Source organism: Eupeodes corollae, chromosome 1 (assembly GCF_945859685.1).
Source record: "Eupeodes corollae chromosome 1, idEupCoro1.1, whole genome shotgun sequence".
In the NCBI taxonomy this organism is placed as follows: domain Eukaryota; kingdom Metazoa; phylum Arthropoda; class Insecta; order Diptera; family Syrphidae; genus Eupeodes; species Eupeodes corollae.
This window is the reverse complement of record NC_079147.1, coordinates 234,005,786-234,021,706: the sequence shown is the minus strand read 5'-3', so window position 1 is coordinate 234,021,706 and position 15,921 is coordinate 234,005,786. Positions and strand designations below refer to the sequence as shown.

Genomic DNA, 15,921 nt, shown 5'->3' with positions numbered 1-15,921 from the left:
TTACCAAATTTGCGTACTATTTTTTGTAGATCTTATATGTTTTTTGAAAAAACGGACTGTTGGATTTTTATAAAAAAATACTACTGAATATCAAAAACAATATTTTCTGTGATATAAAAAAAGTTTGAAGAATAAATTTTTAGTCTTTAAACAGCTATTTGAGTCGAATGTAAATTTGCACATAGTTTTAGTTCAGTTAGATTTTTCTCGACATTATACTGAATGTTGAAAACAATATTTTTTAAAAGATAAAAGTAGTTTAAAGCCAATATTTTAAAGTTTTAAAAAGATATATTTTGGTCGAAAATCAATTTTTACCAAATTTAGTTAAATTTTCTTTTAAGTTTTTATTTTTTGGTAAAAAAACCGTCAATTCAAATGAAATCAATTTTTATTCGTAAGATTTTCGAGGTGACAAATATTTGTTTCCATTTTCTTTTTGATTTATAAAAAAACAGTAACTTGTATTTTTTTTCAAAAATATATTTCTTTGATATCACTTTACAATACATAATACAAAAATTGAATTTAAGTCTCTAGCCTCATTGGTTCGTTAAATATTTAGGGTTAACCAAAATTTTCAACTTTTTTTTAAACTGCAATGGTAAAAAAAAATACCTACACAATTTTCTTGAGAGCACTTTCTGCATCTTTCTGCATTATTATCTGTATAGCAAAATTTATTTGAAGTCGATATCTCTTCTGGTTTTTGAGCTATGGATGACGAAAAGACGTTGCGAACGTCCAAAAACCACGCACTCACAGACATCTTTCTTCAAATCTTTTATTTCGACTCTAGGGACCTTGAAACGTCGAGAAATGTCAAAATTTTAGTTATATTTTTTTTTAAATCTTTAAAAAATTGTATTTTATAGAAAACAATTTTCAAAGAAAACAAAAACACTTTAAAAAAGTGTTTATCAAATTAAAATGAGAAGGAATTAAAGTCGAGTTTCAGGAATTTAAAGGCAATTTAGTATCAAAATGGCTATCTTTTATTTAAGGTTATTTCTTAAGAACCTAAAGAATTTTTTCTCTTGAAGCATCCTAAGACGCTCTCATCTTTCTTTGAAAGGGTCCAGGCCTCAGCGCCATAAATGAGAACCGGGATGATGAGTGTCTTATAGATGGTGATTTTACATGCTCGAGAGAGGACTTTACTTCTCAATTGCCTTCTAAGTCCAAAGAAGCAGCGATTTGCAAGAGTTATTCTTCGTTTGATTTCAGCGCTGGTGTCGTTGTCTGCATTAATAGCGGTGCCTAGGTAGACAAAGTCCTTAACTACCTCAAAGTTATAGCTGTCCATGGTGACGTTTTGTCCAAGACGTCGTCGTTCAGTGTCCTTTTTTGATGACAGCATATACTTGGTCTTGCCCTCATTGACCACTAAACCCATCTTCTTCGCTTCCGTCGCAATGCTCCAAAACGCTCCACTGACATCACGCTTTGATCTTTTAATTATGTCAATATCATCTTCGTATCCGAGTAATTGGATGGATCTTTGGAAGATTGTGCCTCTAGTGTTGACGGTTGAGTTTTGCACAATTCTTTCCAGAACGATGTTGAAGAAGTCGCATGACAGTGCATCGCCTTGTCTAAAACCTTTTTTGACATCAAATGCATCGGTAAGATCTTTTCCGACCTTGATAGAGCAGCTCGCATTCTCCATCGTCATTCGTATCGATTTGAAGCTCCTGGGTTTTTTCCAAGTTCTGCCGTAGTGTGAATATTTGGTCGATAGTGGACTTTCCTGGTCTGAAGCCACACTGATAAGGACTAATCAGGTTGTTGACGAATGGCTTCAGACGTTCACATAATACGGCAGAGAGGATCTTATACGCAATGTTAAGGAGACTGATGCCTCTGTAGTTGGCGCAGTTTAGAGGGTCTCCTTTCTTATGTATCGGGAACACTATGCTTAGATTCCACTCATCGGGCATGCTTTCTTCCGACCATATTTTGCAGATGAGTTGGTGCATGCTCCGTACCAAGTCATCGCCTCAAATCAAATGGTGTGGCGCAACAGTCCGTTGTGAACCAGGGCCTAGTGACTTACAACTCTCAACCATTCCTGTGTGCGAGTTCTGTTGTCAGAAATGGAAGGGACCTACAATTTAAGGCCGAATCCGAACGGCTAGTTTGAGAAAGCACTTTTTCATGACAAGAATTACTCTTGGAGAATTTGTCAATTCCTCGCAAGAGGCAGTACCCGCGAAAATTAATTTTTTTTTAAATTAAGGTGGCACAGGCAGGGATTGAACCCTAGACCCCTTGCATGACAGTCCAACGCACTAACCATCATGCCACGGGTAAGTCATCGCCTGCTGCTTTGAATATTTCGGCAGCGATGCCATCACCTCCAGCAGCTTTGTATGACTTCAGTTTAGATATAGCTATCTTCACTTCATTAAGGTCGGGTAGGCGGAATTGTTGATCTGCGTCGCCTAGGTTGAGTGGTCCTATCTCCCTTATAGCAGAATTCGGTCCGTCATCGCCGTTATATAATTTGGAGAAGTGGTCTTTCCATATTCTCAACATCTACTACGATGCCTTCACAGGTTTCGGTTCGTGGCTGGTACCCTTGGGAGGTTTTTTTTTATCTTTTGGTAAAATTTACGAACCTCATTCCTGTTGTGATATCTCTCTATCTCCTCGATCGCGCGTTTCTCATGCTCTCTTTTTTTCCGTCTAAGAAGCCTGTGGTCCTCTCTCCTCTTCTGTTCGTAGAGCTCGCGAGCAGCTCTAGTCCTTTTGTGCAGCACCGTTTTGTATGCCTGCTGTTTCGCTGCGTGCGCTTGCCGGCATTCGTCGTCAAACCAGGGGTTTCGCTGTGGTGGCCGTGAGAAACCTAGCACTTCAGAGGCGGCATATCTGATGGCTGCAAGGCAATGTTGCCACTGGTTTTCAATGCTTAATGCAGGCAGCATAGGACTCCTTAAGAGGTTATTAGAGACTCGATCGGAAAAGGACATGGCAGTCTTTTGCGATTGTAGGCGTCTTACGTCGAATCTTCTCACAGTACTTCCTTGTTTTGGCTCGGATCGGGATATCTTGGCTTGCTCAATTGTCTTGTCCAAAAACTCGAAGAATATGTCTTTGGTGTCTTCATCTTTCTCCTCTGTTGGGGCATGCGCGCATATTAGGCTTATGTTGGCGAATTTAGCCTTGATGTGGATTGTCGTGATGCGCTCGCTCACACTGTTGAAACTCAAGACTTTTTGCCTGAGCCTAGTTCCAACAACAAATACACACCCAAATAGACGCTGTCTTTGTTCTCGGTAGCAGTCGCCGTAGTATATATCGTAGTCATTTAGTTTGCGTTTTCCCGGTCCATCAAATCGCACCTCTTCGTTGGCGGTGATATCTGACTTGCAGCAGTTTAGGGCTTCCGCTAATTGTTCGGCTGCACGTGGTCTGTTAAGGCAATACGATTGCATGGGAAAATTAAAACAAAACAAATCTTCTAGGGGGATCATGACCCCTATGACAGTCCCTCCCCCTTGATCCATCACAGTTTCTAGTGCCACTGTTGCTGACGATTTGAATTTATTGATTTCCTTGTGTTCAAAGCAATTGAATATGTTGCACACCTCTTTTTTAGCTGGCGATTGAAGAATTGAAGGGTTTAAAAGTTTCATGGTCCCTTAGCAGACCGTTTTCAAGCTAATAATTCCCGAACTCTAGAGGCATAAGCGATTCGCCCCGAAGTGGCCATTTGGATGATATTATTTTTCATTTTTCAAGGCAAAGTACAATCTTTATAACGAAATCAATTTTTTAAGAGCTTTACTTACGAAATCACCCTACAAAATACAATTTCCGTTTTTATTTAAAAACGGTGAATCTGAACGCGTCTAAATGGTGACAGTTCTTGTAAAAAAGCAAACAAATCTAAATCTGTGACTGAACATACAAATTTGAACTGTCAGAAACTAAGACGTATAACAAAGAAGGAATTTTTGTGATTTTAAATTAAAATTAACGCACACATTTAACAAAATTTTGCCTTATTGAAAAGTCTTGAACATTTCAATAAATTTTGAGCCAAGGACTTTTCAGCTTCACTGTTTTAAATCCAAAAGTTGAAGACCGCAAAAGCAAACAAAAATATGCGTGCATTTAGTATTTAGATATCTGTCTATTTATTCATTTTTAACTATACAACTACAATGTTGCACTCAAGCATGTTGGCATCAGATCATACAACATCTCCAGGACGACGTTCGTCGTCGTGTCGTTGCAACACATATCCTTAGATACAATTTAACATATTACATAACCTCCCTCTGGAGAACCGGGATGAGGATGGTGTATACTTTGGCGTTAGACTCATCATTACTTGTCTTTGAAGTACTTTTGGCGCCATCGTTACTTGCGAAGACGACGACGTCTTTGCAACAGCAGTCATCATCATCAGCATCTTTAGCATGACCCTTGTCGTCATCACCATCACCATCACCATAACCATCGCCATCATCTTTGCAGTTGAAATTTAGTTTTTTAACATTTTGAAGTTGTTTCGGAATGTGAGTCATGTTGTCGTCTTTGCCGTTGTAGTTGTCGTTGTCCTTATTGTCCTTGTTGCCATTGCCATCGTCATCATCGGAATGGCAACGTCGTCGTCGTTGGATGGTTCTTCCACAATTATTCTGCCCAACACGATTCCCAAAGAAACGCCTTAGACCACAAAGTTTCCCTTTCATGAGCAACGTATATTGGATTGTTTCAGCTAGGAACGTATAGAGCAGCGGATTAAGGACGCAGCTGGTCAGAGTTAGGATGCCGAAGGAGAAATGCAAAATCCAGTGAACTGGACGCGTGTAGGTCCCGTACATTCGCATAATGAGAAACACCCAGGCAGGCAACCGGAAGAAGATGAACACCGCCATCAGGATCAGAACAATGGCGAACATTCGCAGGTGGCGAGCTTCGCGGGTACTAATATGCTTCGCACTGTTGCCTCCAGCAGCGGTAGCTCCAACAACGTTCGAATTGGTTTTTGCATTGTTGTCGTGCTCATGAAGATGGGTCTCCCTTTCCAGGGACTTCACGGTCGTAGTTGTAGTTATTGTGGTTGTTGTTGTCGCCACCATGCTCCTTGTCGCTGTCGTCGTCGGTACGGTTAGTGTTGAATATGAACAAATCTTATGGCCCCCTTGGCAATGGCAGGGATGGTCGTATTCATATTGTTGCTGCTCGATTTCCATTTGTTTCTCCAGAGGCTTCCTGTTCAAACTGAGTGCGGCAGACAAAGAAGTTGTTGTTGGTGTTTGTGTTTGAGTTTGCGTTGGTGATGGTGATGGCGTTGGAGTTTCAAGTTTTGCCCTTGCCTTTCCCGGTTGGGGTTGTGGCGGTGCAGCTGGTGGTGCATTGATAGAATGTCTTCGGATCCACAATTTATTGGCAATGATTGAGTTAAGCCAAACGAAGGCAACCAACGTCGGAATGAAAATTATGGCCAGGACAACAATGTAATAGTATGCATTTGATTTCTATGTAAAGAAGAAAGAAAATCAATATATAAAATGTGGTATATATGTATTTATAAGAAGAATAGTGATGGTAGTGTAGGTTGTAGGATAATAATCATAATTATGGAAATTTGAATGACTTGAGTCAATATTGTGTTTTTAATTGATTTTCATTCACAGTAAGCTGATGTAATTGATTCATCGCATTTTACGGTTATGATCTCTTAAAGTTTGAGAAACAAGTCATTTTAAATTGTAAGGGTATTAAATCAATGGGTTTCCAATAAGAAGTAACATTTTAAATAGGCCTGAATTTAATAATCTTGAAGCTTTTATCTTTTTGACTAGGAAATGGAAGGAAACATGTTCATGAAAATCCTTTTTTTATTAAAATACAAAATTTTAAAAATTGGTAATTGTTATCAAAAGTCATAATTTGAGTTTGTTGAAATCAAAGTAAATCGCAACTTTTGAGTAGTAATCTACTACTTTAGGGGAATGATTTAATTTGACTACTCATTAATCTTGTTTTGCTAAATGTATCTGTACGGTGATTTAAGATTTTTTAATCAAATCAATAAAATATAATCACGTTATGAATATTGAAGCTGCAAGATTGTAATTTACGAAATACCTATTTGGTGATTTAAGAAAACTAAACAGTAAATTACAATTCTTTTAGTCTTAATCTACTATCTCCAGGGCAATAATTTAAAAATATTGATTTTGTGATTTTCATGCACTCAATGTTTTTTCTTCTCCCGTCACTATGTAATTCCATATTTTCTGAAGAAACGATGTTTTTCCGATAATTTGTATATTTAAAAATATCATTGAATTGTTTCATCAAATGTTCTGTTCGTGTATTTTCGAAAAATATACTTTTAACTCCATTTGGAGCAATTTTAAAAAAATATCACAAAATTCATTTATTTGAAGTGAAAAATATGTATTTAGATATTGAATTTTTTTTGTGTCACCGTAAAACGATAAAATTTGTGTTTCAAAAAGCACGATCTTGTCACTTCGGAAACGCTCGTGTCACCCGTTCCAGCATCATTAAACAAAGGGTTATTACAATACACACAATTGCATTGTAGTGTATACAGGCTGTCCCATAAGTAATGGTCCAAACTGTCACTGGTCAGGTGATGACCTACCAGAATTTGGTAACTTGTCTATACCGCGGTTTTCTAGTAACGGTTGTTTTAATGAAATTTTCAAAAACACCTACGTTTAGTGTGTTTTTCAATCAACCTGTCCACAAATGATTTTTGTTTCTCCAATATGGTAATATTTTATAATTTTGAATAAACATTCAATATTGTTGCATTTAAAACATTTCAATTTTCGGCCCTATTTTGCTAAATATTATTATCAAACTTAATGTTTTGCATCGAACTTTAAAATAGTTTTATTAAAAAAAATCATATAACACAGGTTCTTGTTTTTAAAAACTTGCTTGATTTTTTAGCTTAGTACTTGTACTAACACCTTTACTATTTTAACCGGTAATAATATGGCTGTTTGTTGTTAAGCTATAAAAGTGCGGTACCATATTTATTTCATAAAGAAGAAATAATTTAAGAAAAAAAAGTAAAAATGTCTTACACGTCACGAAGGAGCGTATGTAAAATATTCGGATTTCTATTTTTTATTTATAAAAGTAATACTTTCCAAGCGGAGATATTTAAAAAAATTCTTTCTTATAGGGCTCACCCAAAAATGTATCAATATCAGTTTTGCAATGAAAACTTTTGTAGTACCCGTGGACTGTGTTCAAACCCTAACCTGGGTCACCTATTTTTACTTGCGACATATAGGAACTATATAGCAAGTTTTTCATTCGTGCAAAATTTCGAACTCGAGATTTTAATCAAACATGATATTACGAAGGTAGAGAAGTTGAAAAAAGTGGGTCCCACGATTCCGTCCGGTCGGTTTTGTCTGTCTGTCCATGCTCCTACAGCTTGAACCATTGGGTTGATTGAGGTCAAACTTGGAAGTCAAGGTTTTGAGCAGATTCGCTTTGGGCATTTTTTAAAATTTTTTTTTAAGATCAAAACTAACATTGGCCCCCATACAATTTTTTCGGTCAAAAAACGAAAATTCGAATTTTATCAGGAATGGTACCGCTCATAGCAATTTATGAACTGATTTCAATAATTTTTTTTCTGAATAAGCTCTAATATTGTCTTAACAATATTTGATTATCAAAAGTGCAATTTTTAATTTTTTGGATTTTTAAAAATACATATTGAATTTTTTTTCTCAAAATTCTATATCTCAAAAATAATTCAACATTTTTTTACGAAATTCAAATGTTGAGTGTGTATTTACAATCACTAAACAACTGCATACCAAATATATTTTTAGAACAAAATTGAAAAATTTTATATATACAGAATTAATTAAAAAAAAACCGCTCTAACGATTTTCAAAAAAATAATTGAAATTTTAATTTATAAAATGGAATTTTAATTTTTGAAGACAAACTTATTTTTCAGGTAAAATTTTTGAATCTTAAAATATTTCTTTTTAATTATTTTGACAAAAATTTTAATTAAATTAATATTTTTTATCCAAATTAATGCATTTGGTACATATTAATGTATTTTTATAACTATAACTATTGTAAATACCAACTATGGCCGTGTAGCGCATCGGATTAACGAATATGATATGTTTAATCAACAATCTAGTTTAAAGTGTCTATCAAGAATTAATATCTTGGAACTTTTGTATGCATAAACGATTTTAAAAAATTATTCCTTATGCACTCCATACACGATTCAATTTTATTTTCAATTTAGTTGTCAACTAAATTGATGCTTCGCCCCACACTACATAAACGTTGTTGAAAGACTTCTGCTTCAACTGTCAAAACATCATTTTTTTCTCGTTAAAAAAACCGCACCGAAACCAGAGAGACGAGACATCAGACATGACCACAGAGATAATTCTGTTGAGATTATTCACGTCTCTGTTTTTTTATCTCATTTAATTTCTTGCTAAGAAAGAGATGGAATGCGTTTGGTTTGACAGTAAATCAAATGACTTGCCTACACACACCTCATCTAAGTTGAAAACATTCACATCAACTTGAACAAATTTAAAATCTTTTGATTTTCTTCCAACTCAATCGTCAACCTTCAAAAAAATCAAATTCAAGCCCACACACGAGTTGATTTGATGAAATTGACATTAAATTGAAAGACAAGTTGAACTGTGTATGGAGTGCTTTAAGAATAAGGTTGTTTAACACATATTTTACTTGCCTTTGTCTATATAAAAGAATAAATACTTAGTACCAGTTAAAGAAACGTCCAACCCCTACAACTACTGCTTACGTGTCACTTTATAACTAAAATTCAAAACGCATAAGAGCCTGACTGTAACCAACACATGAATAGCAATTTCTTTTACTTTAACGAAAAAAATAAACTGAACGTAATAACTCCATGTTTACTGTGTAAACTTGTAGGAAAGAAGAAATGTGATTGGATTGTAGTAGGTACCTTCTACCTACCAATAACATGCTTTCACTATCATTATAAACATGTCATTATCTGTCTATCTACATAAAGCTGAGCACGCCAAGTGAACTATTCTATGTTCGTTTAAGACAACTACCTAACTACACAACCAATAGGCGATCGCTTTACAATTTAAACATATATGTTCTGCCTCTTTCTTATCTTTAGATAATTTATTTTCCATCCTGGTCCTTCCAATAAAATAAAGCTATCCAAAGGAAAAAGTTTTGAACGAAATAGTTGAATACATAAACAATTGTTTTCGTTAAGTACGCTTACAAGTATATTGCACTTGCACGATGAAATGTCCTAGGATGAGTTAGGATAAATTGCGGTTTTTTTTTGACAAATCAAATCTCATTTATATTTGAAGACAAACTAATTTTACAGGTATATTTTAAAATCTTATATAAGTACTTTTTTTAAACAGACTTTTTGCATACAGGAGCAAGTTCGTGCGAACCAATCGTGCATTTTATTTTTTACGGGTACTGCCTTTTGCGGGGAATTGACAAATCCTCAGACTAGCTTATTCTAGACATGAAAAGTGCTTTTTAAAACAAGCTGTTCGAATTCGGCTTCTTTTCTTTTTATATTTGTTTTTTTAATGGTGACTTATTAAATTAAAATACTAATAGCTTTTGAACCAAAGCTAGCTTTGTAATGTTGTTTACCTATGCAACAATACTGAATGTTTATTCAAAATTGTAAAATATTACCATATAGTAGAAACAAAAATCATTTGTGGACAGGTTGATTGAAAAACCGACTAAACGTAGGTGTTTTTGAAAATTTCATTAAAACAACCGTAACTCAAAATTCTGGTAGGTCATGACCTGACAGTTTGGACCATTACTTATGGGACACCCTGTATACACATATACAATCTTAGCATTTAAAGCTATGTGGTTGGCTTTGTACTGGGCTTCTGAATTGAAATTCTATATCATTCATTCTCAAGACAGTCGCTCATGCGTTATTATATTGTGTTTGTGATTAGTATTGTACAAAAATATAACAAAGTTATACAGAAAAGAAATTAATTGTTCTTCATTTAATTATTTGTTTGATTTTCCCGAACGAACCAAAAGTAATATAATTGTTAAGAAAAAAGATTATGTTGAAAAATAAGAACTACAAAGCGTTTGTTTCCTATAACGAGTTCACTTGAAAATTAAGGTTCCTATCGACGAGCGACGTATACAACTATTCTCGTTAGACCTCTTCGAAACGGTCTACCTACTTTCAATAAAAGGAGAAAGTGCGAGACTCTATGCAATGTTCCTGAAGAAAGAAAAATTTTGTAAAAGTATAAACTTAGTTTGTGTGTTTATTGTTTACTTTTTAAAATGTTTGTTTATACGTTAGACCTGTCCCCATCTGACGACAAAAAGTGGTTAAAAACGCACTCCACGCCATTTGCCACATTGGAAAACATGTTGAAGACCAGTCAAAAGGAACGTGCTGCAGAAATAGCCTTGAAAACAAAAGACTTTTCAGTTTTATTCAAGGATTGGCCAGCACAAAAAAATCTTAGAAAGACCACGATTGTGTCTACTGAAAATTAATAAAATTAGTAAGATTGTTGATTTTGCAAAAAATTGTTCTTGAATCTCTAGTCTCTACATGATTGCTTGAAAATGGAAAGTAAATTAATCTTTAAAAGCTACAAATTGCCGCAGAAACGGTTTCAAATTACGACTCAAAAGTTACAGTCTAAAACAAAATAAGAATCAAAACTTTAGTTGTCATTTGCAAACCAATTTATTTGGTCGCAGTCTAAGAAAACAAGCGTTGAAATTTACCACTTGTATTTGTAGATTTGATGTTCAAATGGTAAACATGTGCATTCAAGAGGACAAAAGCGTCCACAGGTTTTTCTCAAAACCAACCTCTGTCTATCAACTCCTACTCTCACCTCCCCGTGGTGAACATCGGGCGCCTAGTACCTCAACTGGAGATTGGGTTTCAACCCCAGTGGAAAGTTGTTGGGGGCAGCAAACGACAGAGGTGGGGAGAGGTGTTTCCACTAAGGCACCTCTCCTTATCCAGACGACAGCGGAGGAATTCCCGTGATGGAATCAACGGTGGCGTCTACAGTTTCAGTAAGGTTGAACTACTAAGTGAACGCCTTATAGGACTTCTTCGACTTATTCGGAGCCCAGGCCTATAAGGAGCGGTTTTATCCGGCTCCCCATCCTTGTAGTTATACTTAGGATCTGGCCCTCCAGGTTGGGGGTTGTGCGTCGGGGTGACTTCCTGGCCACGTAAAAGCTTTCATAGTTGCGCAGCACCAACAAGCCTCGGATATGGACGGATTTACTGTTGAAAACCAACGCAAACGAATAAAGGACAAGGAACTTCGGATATGCACGTGGAATGCTAGGTCCCTTAACAGACGACGTGCGGCCAAAGAATTAGCGGAGGCCCTAGACCGCTAAAAAGCAGATATCACCGCCATCCAGGAAATACGATGCGATGGGCCGGACAAAAAGAGGATGAAAAACCGCGATATTTACTATGGTGACTGCTACCACGAAAACCAACAGCGCTTATTTGGATGCGTCATTGGAGCCAGACTTAGGCAAGAAGTCTTGAGCTATAGGTGCATCAATGAGCGCCTCATGACCATACGCATCAAGGCTAAATTCGGCAACATTAGCCTGATATGCGCGCACGCCCCCACAGAAGAGAAAGACGACAACACCAAAGATATGTTGTTCGAGCTCCTAGACAAAATGAGCAGTGCCCTAGCTACGATATTAAAATAGTCATGGGTGATTTTAATGCCAAGTTTTGAATGGAAGACATCTTTGGTGGAATAATCGGGAAGAACAGCCTGCACGACAACACTTCCGACAACGGATTCAGGTTCATAGATTTTGGTGCGGGGCAAAACGTCATGGTAGCCAGTACGCGTTTTTCACACGTCAACATCCACAAATTAACTTGGAGTTCTCCAGATCAATCTACCGTCAAATAGATTGACCATATTGCGATCGACGCTAGACGAGCTAACATCGACTCGGACCCCTACCTCGTTATAGCCAAGGTAGCACTTCGGATTTCCAGACCCAAGCAAAAAATCGCCAGAGATCCCCAAATCCTTTTCCGACCGAGTTACAAGTAAACTTTCTCGAAGTTCTCTGCCGCCAACACAATGTATCGAAAACAAGTGGCAACATTGCCAAGATGCAATCAGAGAAGCCGCCTCTGATATGGTGGGGTGGGTTTCAAGCAGCCATCAACAAGGAACCCCTGGTTTGATGAGGAATATCAACAGGCTAATGCAGCGAAACAACAAATAGGCAAAGCGGCGCTGCATAAAAGGACGAGAGCTGCTTATGAGCCCTATGAACAGAAGAGGCGAGAGGAACGCCGACTTCTCAGAGGGAAAAAGAGTGGGCATGAAAAGCGTGCGGTCGAAGATGTTGAGAGGTATAAAAGCAGGAATGAAGTTCGAAAGTTTTATGAAGAGGTGAAACGAAATTCACAGGTACATAAACCTAGAACCGAAGGCTGCAAAGACGAAAGTGGAAACATCATAGTGGAACCGCATTCAATGCTGAGGATATGGAAGGACCACTTCTGCAGACTGTATAACGGCGACAAATAACTGAATTCGGCTGTCAGGTAGGATGATCCATTCAACATAGACGACGAAAGCCAACCATCCCGTCCTCCCGACTAAGACGAAGTAAAGATTGCTATATCTAAGTTGAAGTATAATAAAGCCGCTGGAGCGGATGGCTTGAATGCCGAGCTCTTTAAAGATAAGTTAGTTAGGAGCATGCACCAACTAATCTTTAAGATATGGTCAGAAGAAAGCATGCCCGATGAATGGAATCTCAGTATTATTTGCCCGATCCTGAAAAATGGAGACCCTCTAAACTGCACCAACTATAGAAGAATCAGTCTACTTAACATCGCCTATAAAATCTTCTTTGCCGTGATATGTGAACGTCTAAATCCCATCGTCGACAACCTGATAGGTCCATATCAGTGTAGTTTTAGACCAGGAAAGTCCACAGTTGATCAAATATTCACATTACGGCAGGTCCTGGAAAACACCAAAGAACACCAAATCGACACCCACCATCTTTTCATCGATTTCAAGGCCGCATATAACAGCATCTACAGGGACGAGCTGTATGGAGTCATGTCTAGTTTTGGCATCTCTGCCACACTCGTCCGTTTATGCAAGATGACCATGAAGAATTCATGCTGCTCCACAAAGGTTGGAAACAACTTAACAGAACCTTTCGATGTCAAATAAGGTTTTAGACAAGGTGATGCGCTGTCATGTGATTTTTTTAACATTGTACTTGAAAGAATAGTGCAGAGCTCACACGTCAACACTAGACGCACTATCTTTCAAAAGTCTATCCAATTACTAGCATTTGCTGATGACATTGACATAATCGGAAGAACTCAGCGTGATGTAAATGGGGCTTTTGTGAGTATTTAACGGGTTTAACGGTTAATGAGAGTAAAACAAAGTACATGCTGTCGTTTAGAAAGGACATACAACACTGACGTCTTGGTCAAAACGTCACAATCGACGGACGTAACTTTGAGGTAGTCAAGGGCTTCGTCTACCTAGGCTCCGCTGTAAACGCAGAGAACAACACAAGCGCTGAGATCAAACGCAAAATAACTCTTGCTAACCGCTGTTTCTTTGGACTTAGAAAGTAATTGAGTGTTAAAGTCCTCTCTCGAGGGACCAAAGTGTTGCTATATAAGACCCCTATCATCCCCGTCCTGCTATACGGTGCAGAAGCATGGACTTTGACAAAAGCGGATGAAAGCACCTTGGGTCGGTTCGAGAGAAAAGTTCTTCGTGTGATCTATGGTCCCGTATACATCGAACTGGAGTGTAGGAGAAGATAGAACAAAAAAAAACTATTCACAATCTACAAGAACACAATTTAGATCTGCAAATTCCTGAAATTTACGATTAAAACAAACAACAAATTGATATAAATTGATATCAAATTGCAATTTGCTGTTGCAATATTTGTTGTTCTGGATCGAATTATTGCTACTCAAATGTAGTGAAATGTGATTTTTGAGTGTCAACATCTTCATTTTGCTCATTTTATGAAATTGCAAACAAAAAGTAGCAATTTACTTACTTCGAAGCCAAGATACAAAACTGGATTCATTTTTCGTGGTTTGTAGCTTATTTTTCTTGATCTGATCTAAGAATTCTTTCCGTGCAATTACTAATTAAAAATTTAAAATCTCACTTATAAAATGCGGTTTGTAGCAACGCAAATATCCAATAACAGCTCGTGAGCGTGATATTTGTCACTATCATAATAGGCGACAGAAACCTATGTAGCCTTCATTCCTGAGAATACTTTCTGTAAAGCCACATGAATGATAAAATCATTGATAATGCTCAACAATCAATTCAAGACCTCTAAGAAAGAATTCTCTGAATTATCGAGGTCATAAGACAAGAAATTGGTACTTTAAAACTATAGGGGTGCGACTGTGCCCGTGGCAGCCATTTCGAGGATATTGCTATCCATTTCTAATGGTATACCTTCTACGTTACAATGAAACAAATATGCATTGATTTCTTTTTGAAAAATACTCATATTTTTAATACCAAAATGAAACTTCTTGTTGAAAAACTTATTAGAAGCAAGAATCCATTGATTTAATTTCTTTCCCAAATGGAAAATGTCCTCAAGATATTATTTTTGTCTGTTAATTTTTAATTCACAACCACTCTAATATTTACCTTCTCGGAAACGCACATTTCCACCAACGTCAATCCAATCACTTCTGAATCATCCCTTTCGAATTCAAGTCCCATCGATCGTAAAATGTATACTTTGTAAGTTGAATAAGCCGAATACATTGGACTCGCAATTCCATAAGATAACGCCCAAATTCCCGTCACAGATAAAATACAAAATGTCCTGCTTGGATTCCAAGATCCCAGGATCGAGCTCATGACAGCAAAGTATCTATCCATGGCAATGCCCACCAAAGTCATGCCTCCGGCCAGAATCGCTCCAGTCGTCACAAATGGAATAAAAATACACATTGCCTCACCAAGGCACTAAAAAAAATAATTACATATTTTTTTAAATCAATACGTGCTAAAACAATAGTGAACATTTTAAGTGAATTTTACCCAAACTTGAACATATGGTGCTGAAAATTGAGCTACATATCCAGTTGACATGAAGACCGTTTGAATGAGATCACTTAGGGCTAATGATATGAGGCAACTTCGGAAAAACAAACGCATTTTTCTCTTTTGAATTGTATACAGCGCCCCCATATTTCCCACAACCGATAAGCCGCACAGAATGACAACGATTACAGTGAACGTTATGTACTGCCCGGGCGAGAAACTGGTCAGTTCCGAGTCCATAATGCTGGGGATGTCGTTTTTCTTGATTGAATCTTCGTTTTCTTCAGAATTATCACCGCGAAATTCGTTCGAGTCGATTGTGTTAAAAGCCATATTTTTATAAATTGATAACAAATTTTGAACTCAAATTTCATCAGCGACCAAAAGGTATGCAATGAATGACAATATAAAAATGACTAACGCCGACGCACCTTACTATAGAATAGAAAAGGCTGGAAATTTAAAATGATTTATATCTTATCAACTGTTTATATACCGTTAGTGGATTTATTTATCATCCACTTACAACCAAATGACGTTGTCTATCATTTTGAATTCATTAAATACCGATTGAACTTCAGAGGTTTTGGACCTGGAAAGTCGACACTTCCCTACCGACATTGTTCGATTTTTGTTTGTTGATAAGATTTACAATTTATTGCATATGTTTTGGTGGATGATTAAATTGATTGTTATCACGCTTGTCAGGTACATATTTTTAGACATTGAAAATCACAGTCGTGAATGAATGAATAACTTA

The 15,921-nt window shown here is 36.9% G+C and overlaps 1 protein-coding gene across 1 annotated transcript; it reads right to left on the bottom strand.

Annotated features, from left to right (window-relative positions):
* Positions 1 to 4,143: 4,143 nt before the first annotated feature.
* LOC129943301 (tyramine receptor 1) lies at positions 4,144 to 15,534 on the bottom strand. The gene is made up of 3 exons (XM_056052633.1): positions 15,159 to 15,534; positions 14,760 to 15,083; positions 4,144 to 5,492 (listed from the first exon to the last, which is right to left on the bottom strand). Exons 1-3 carry the CDS (start codon positions 15,492 to 15,494, stop codon positions 4,272 to 4,274), a joined length of 1,881 nt encoding a protein of 626 aa, XP_055908608.1. The 5' UTR covers positions 15,495 to 15,534; the 3' UTR covers positions 4,144 to 4,271.
* Between the last annotated feature and the right edge of the window lie 387 nt (positions 15,535 to 15,921).

Bases quoted from the DNA above. Each gene is read 5' to 3' on its own strand.
- LOC129943301 (XM_056052633.1), bottom strand. From the start codon at position 15,494: ATGGCTTTTAACACAATCGACTCGAACGAATTTCGCGGTGATAATTCT. The intron at 15,084-15,158 runs GTAAAATTCACT...TATTTTTTTTAG, and splicing joins CACCATATGTTCAAGTTTGG to TGCCTTGGTGAGGCAATGTG. The intron at 5,493-14,759 runs GTAAATATTAGA...TTCTTTACATAG, and splicing joins AAATGTGCGTTTCCGAGAAG to AAATCAAATGCATACTATTA.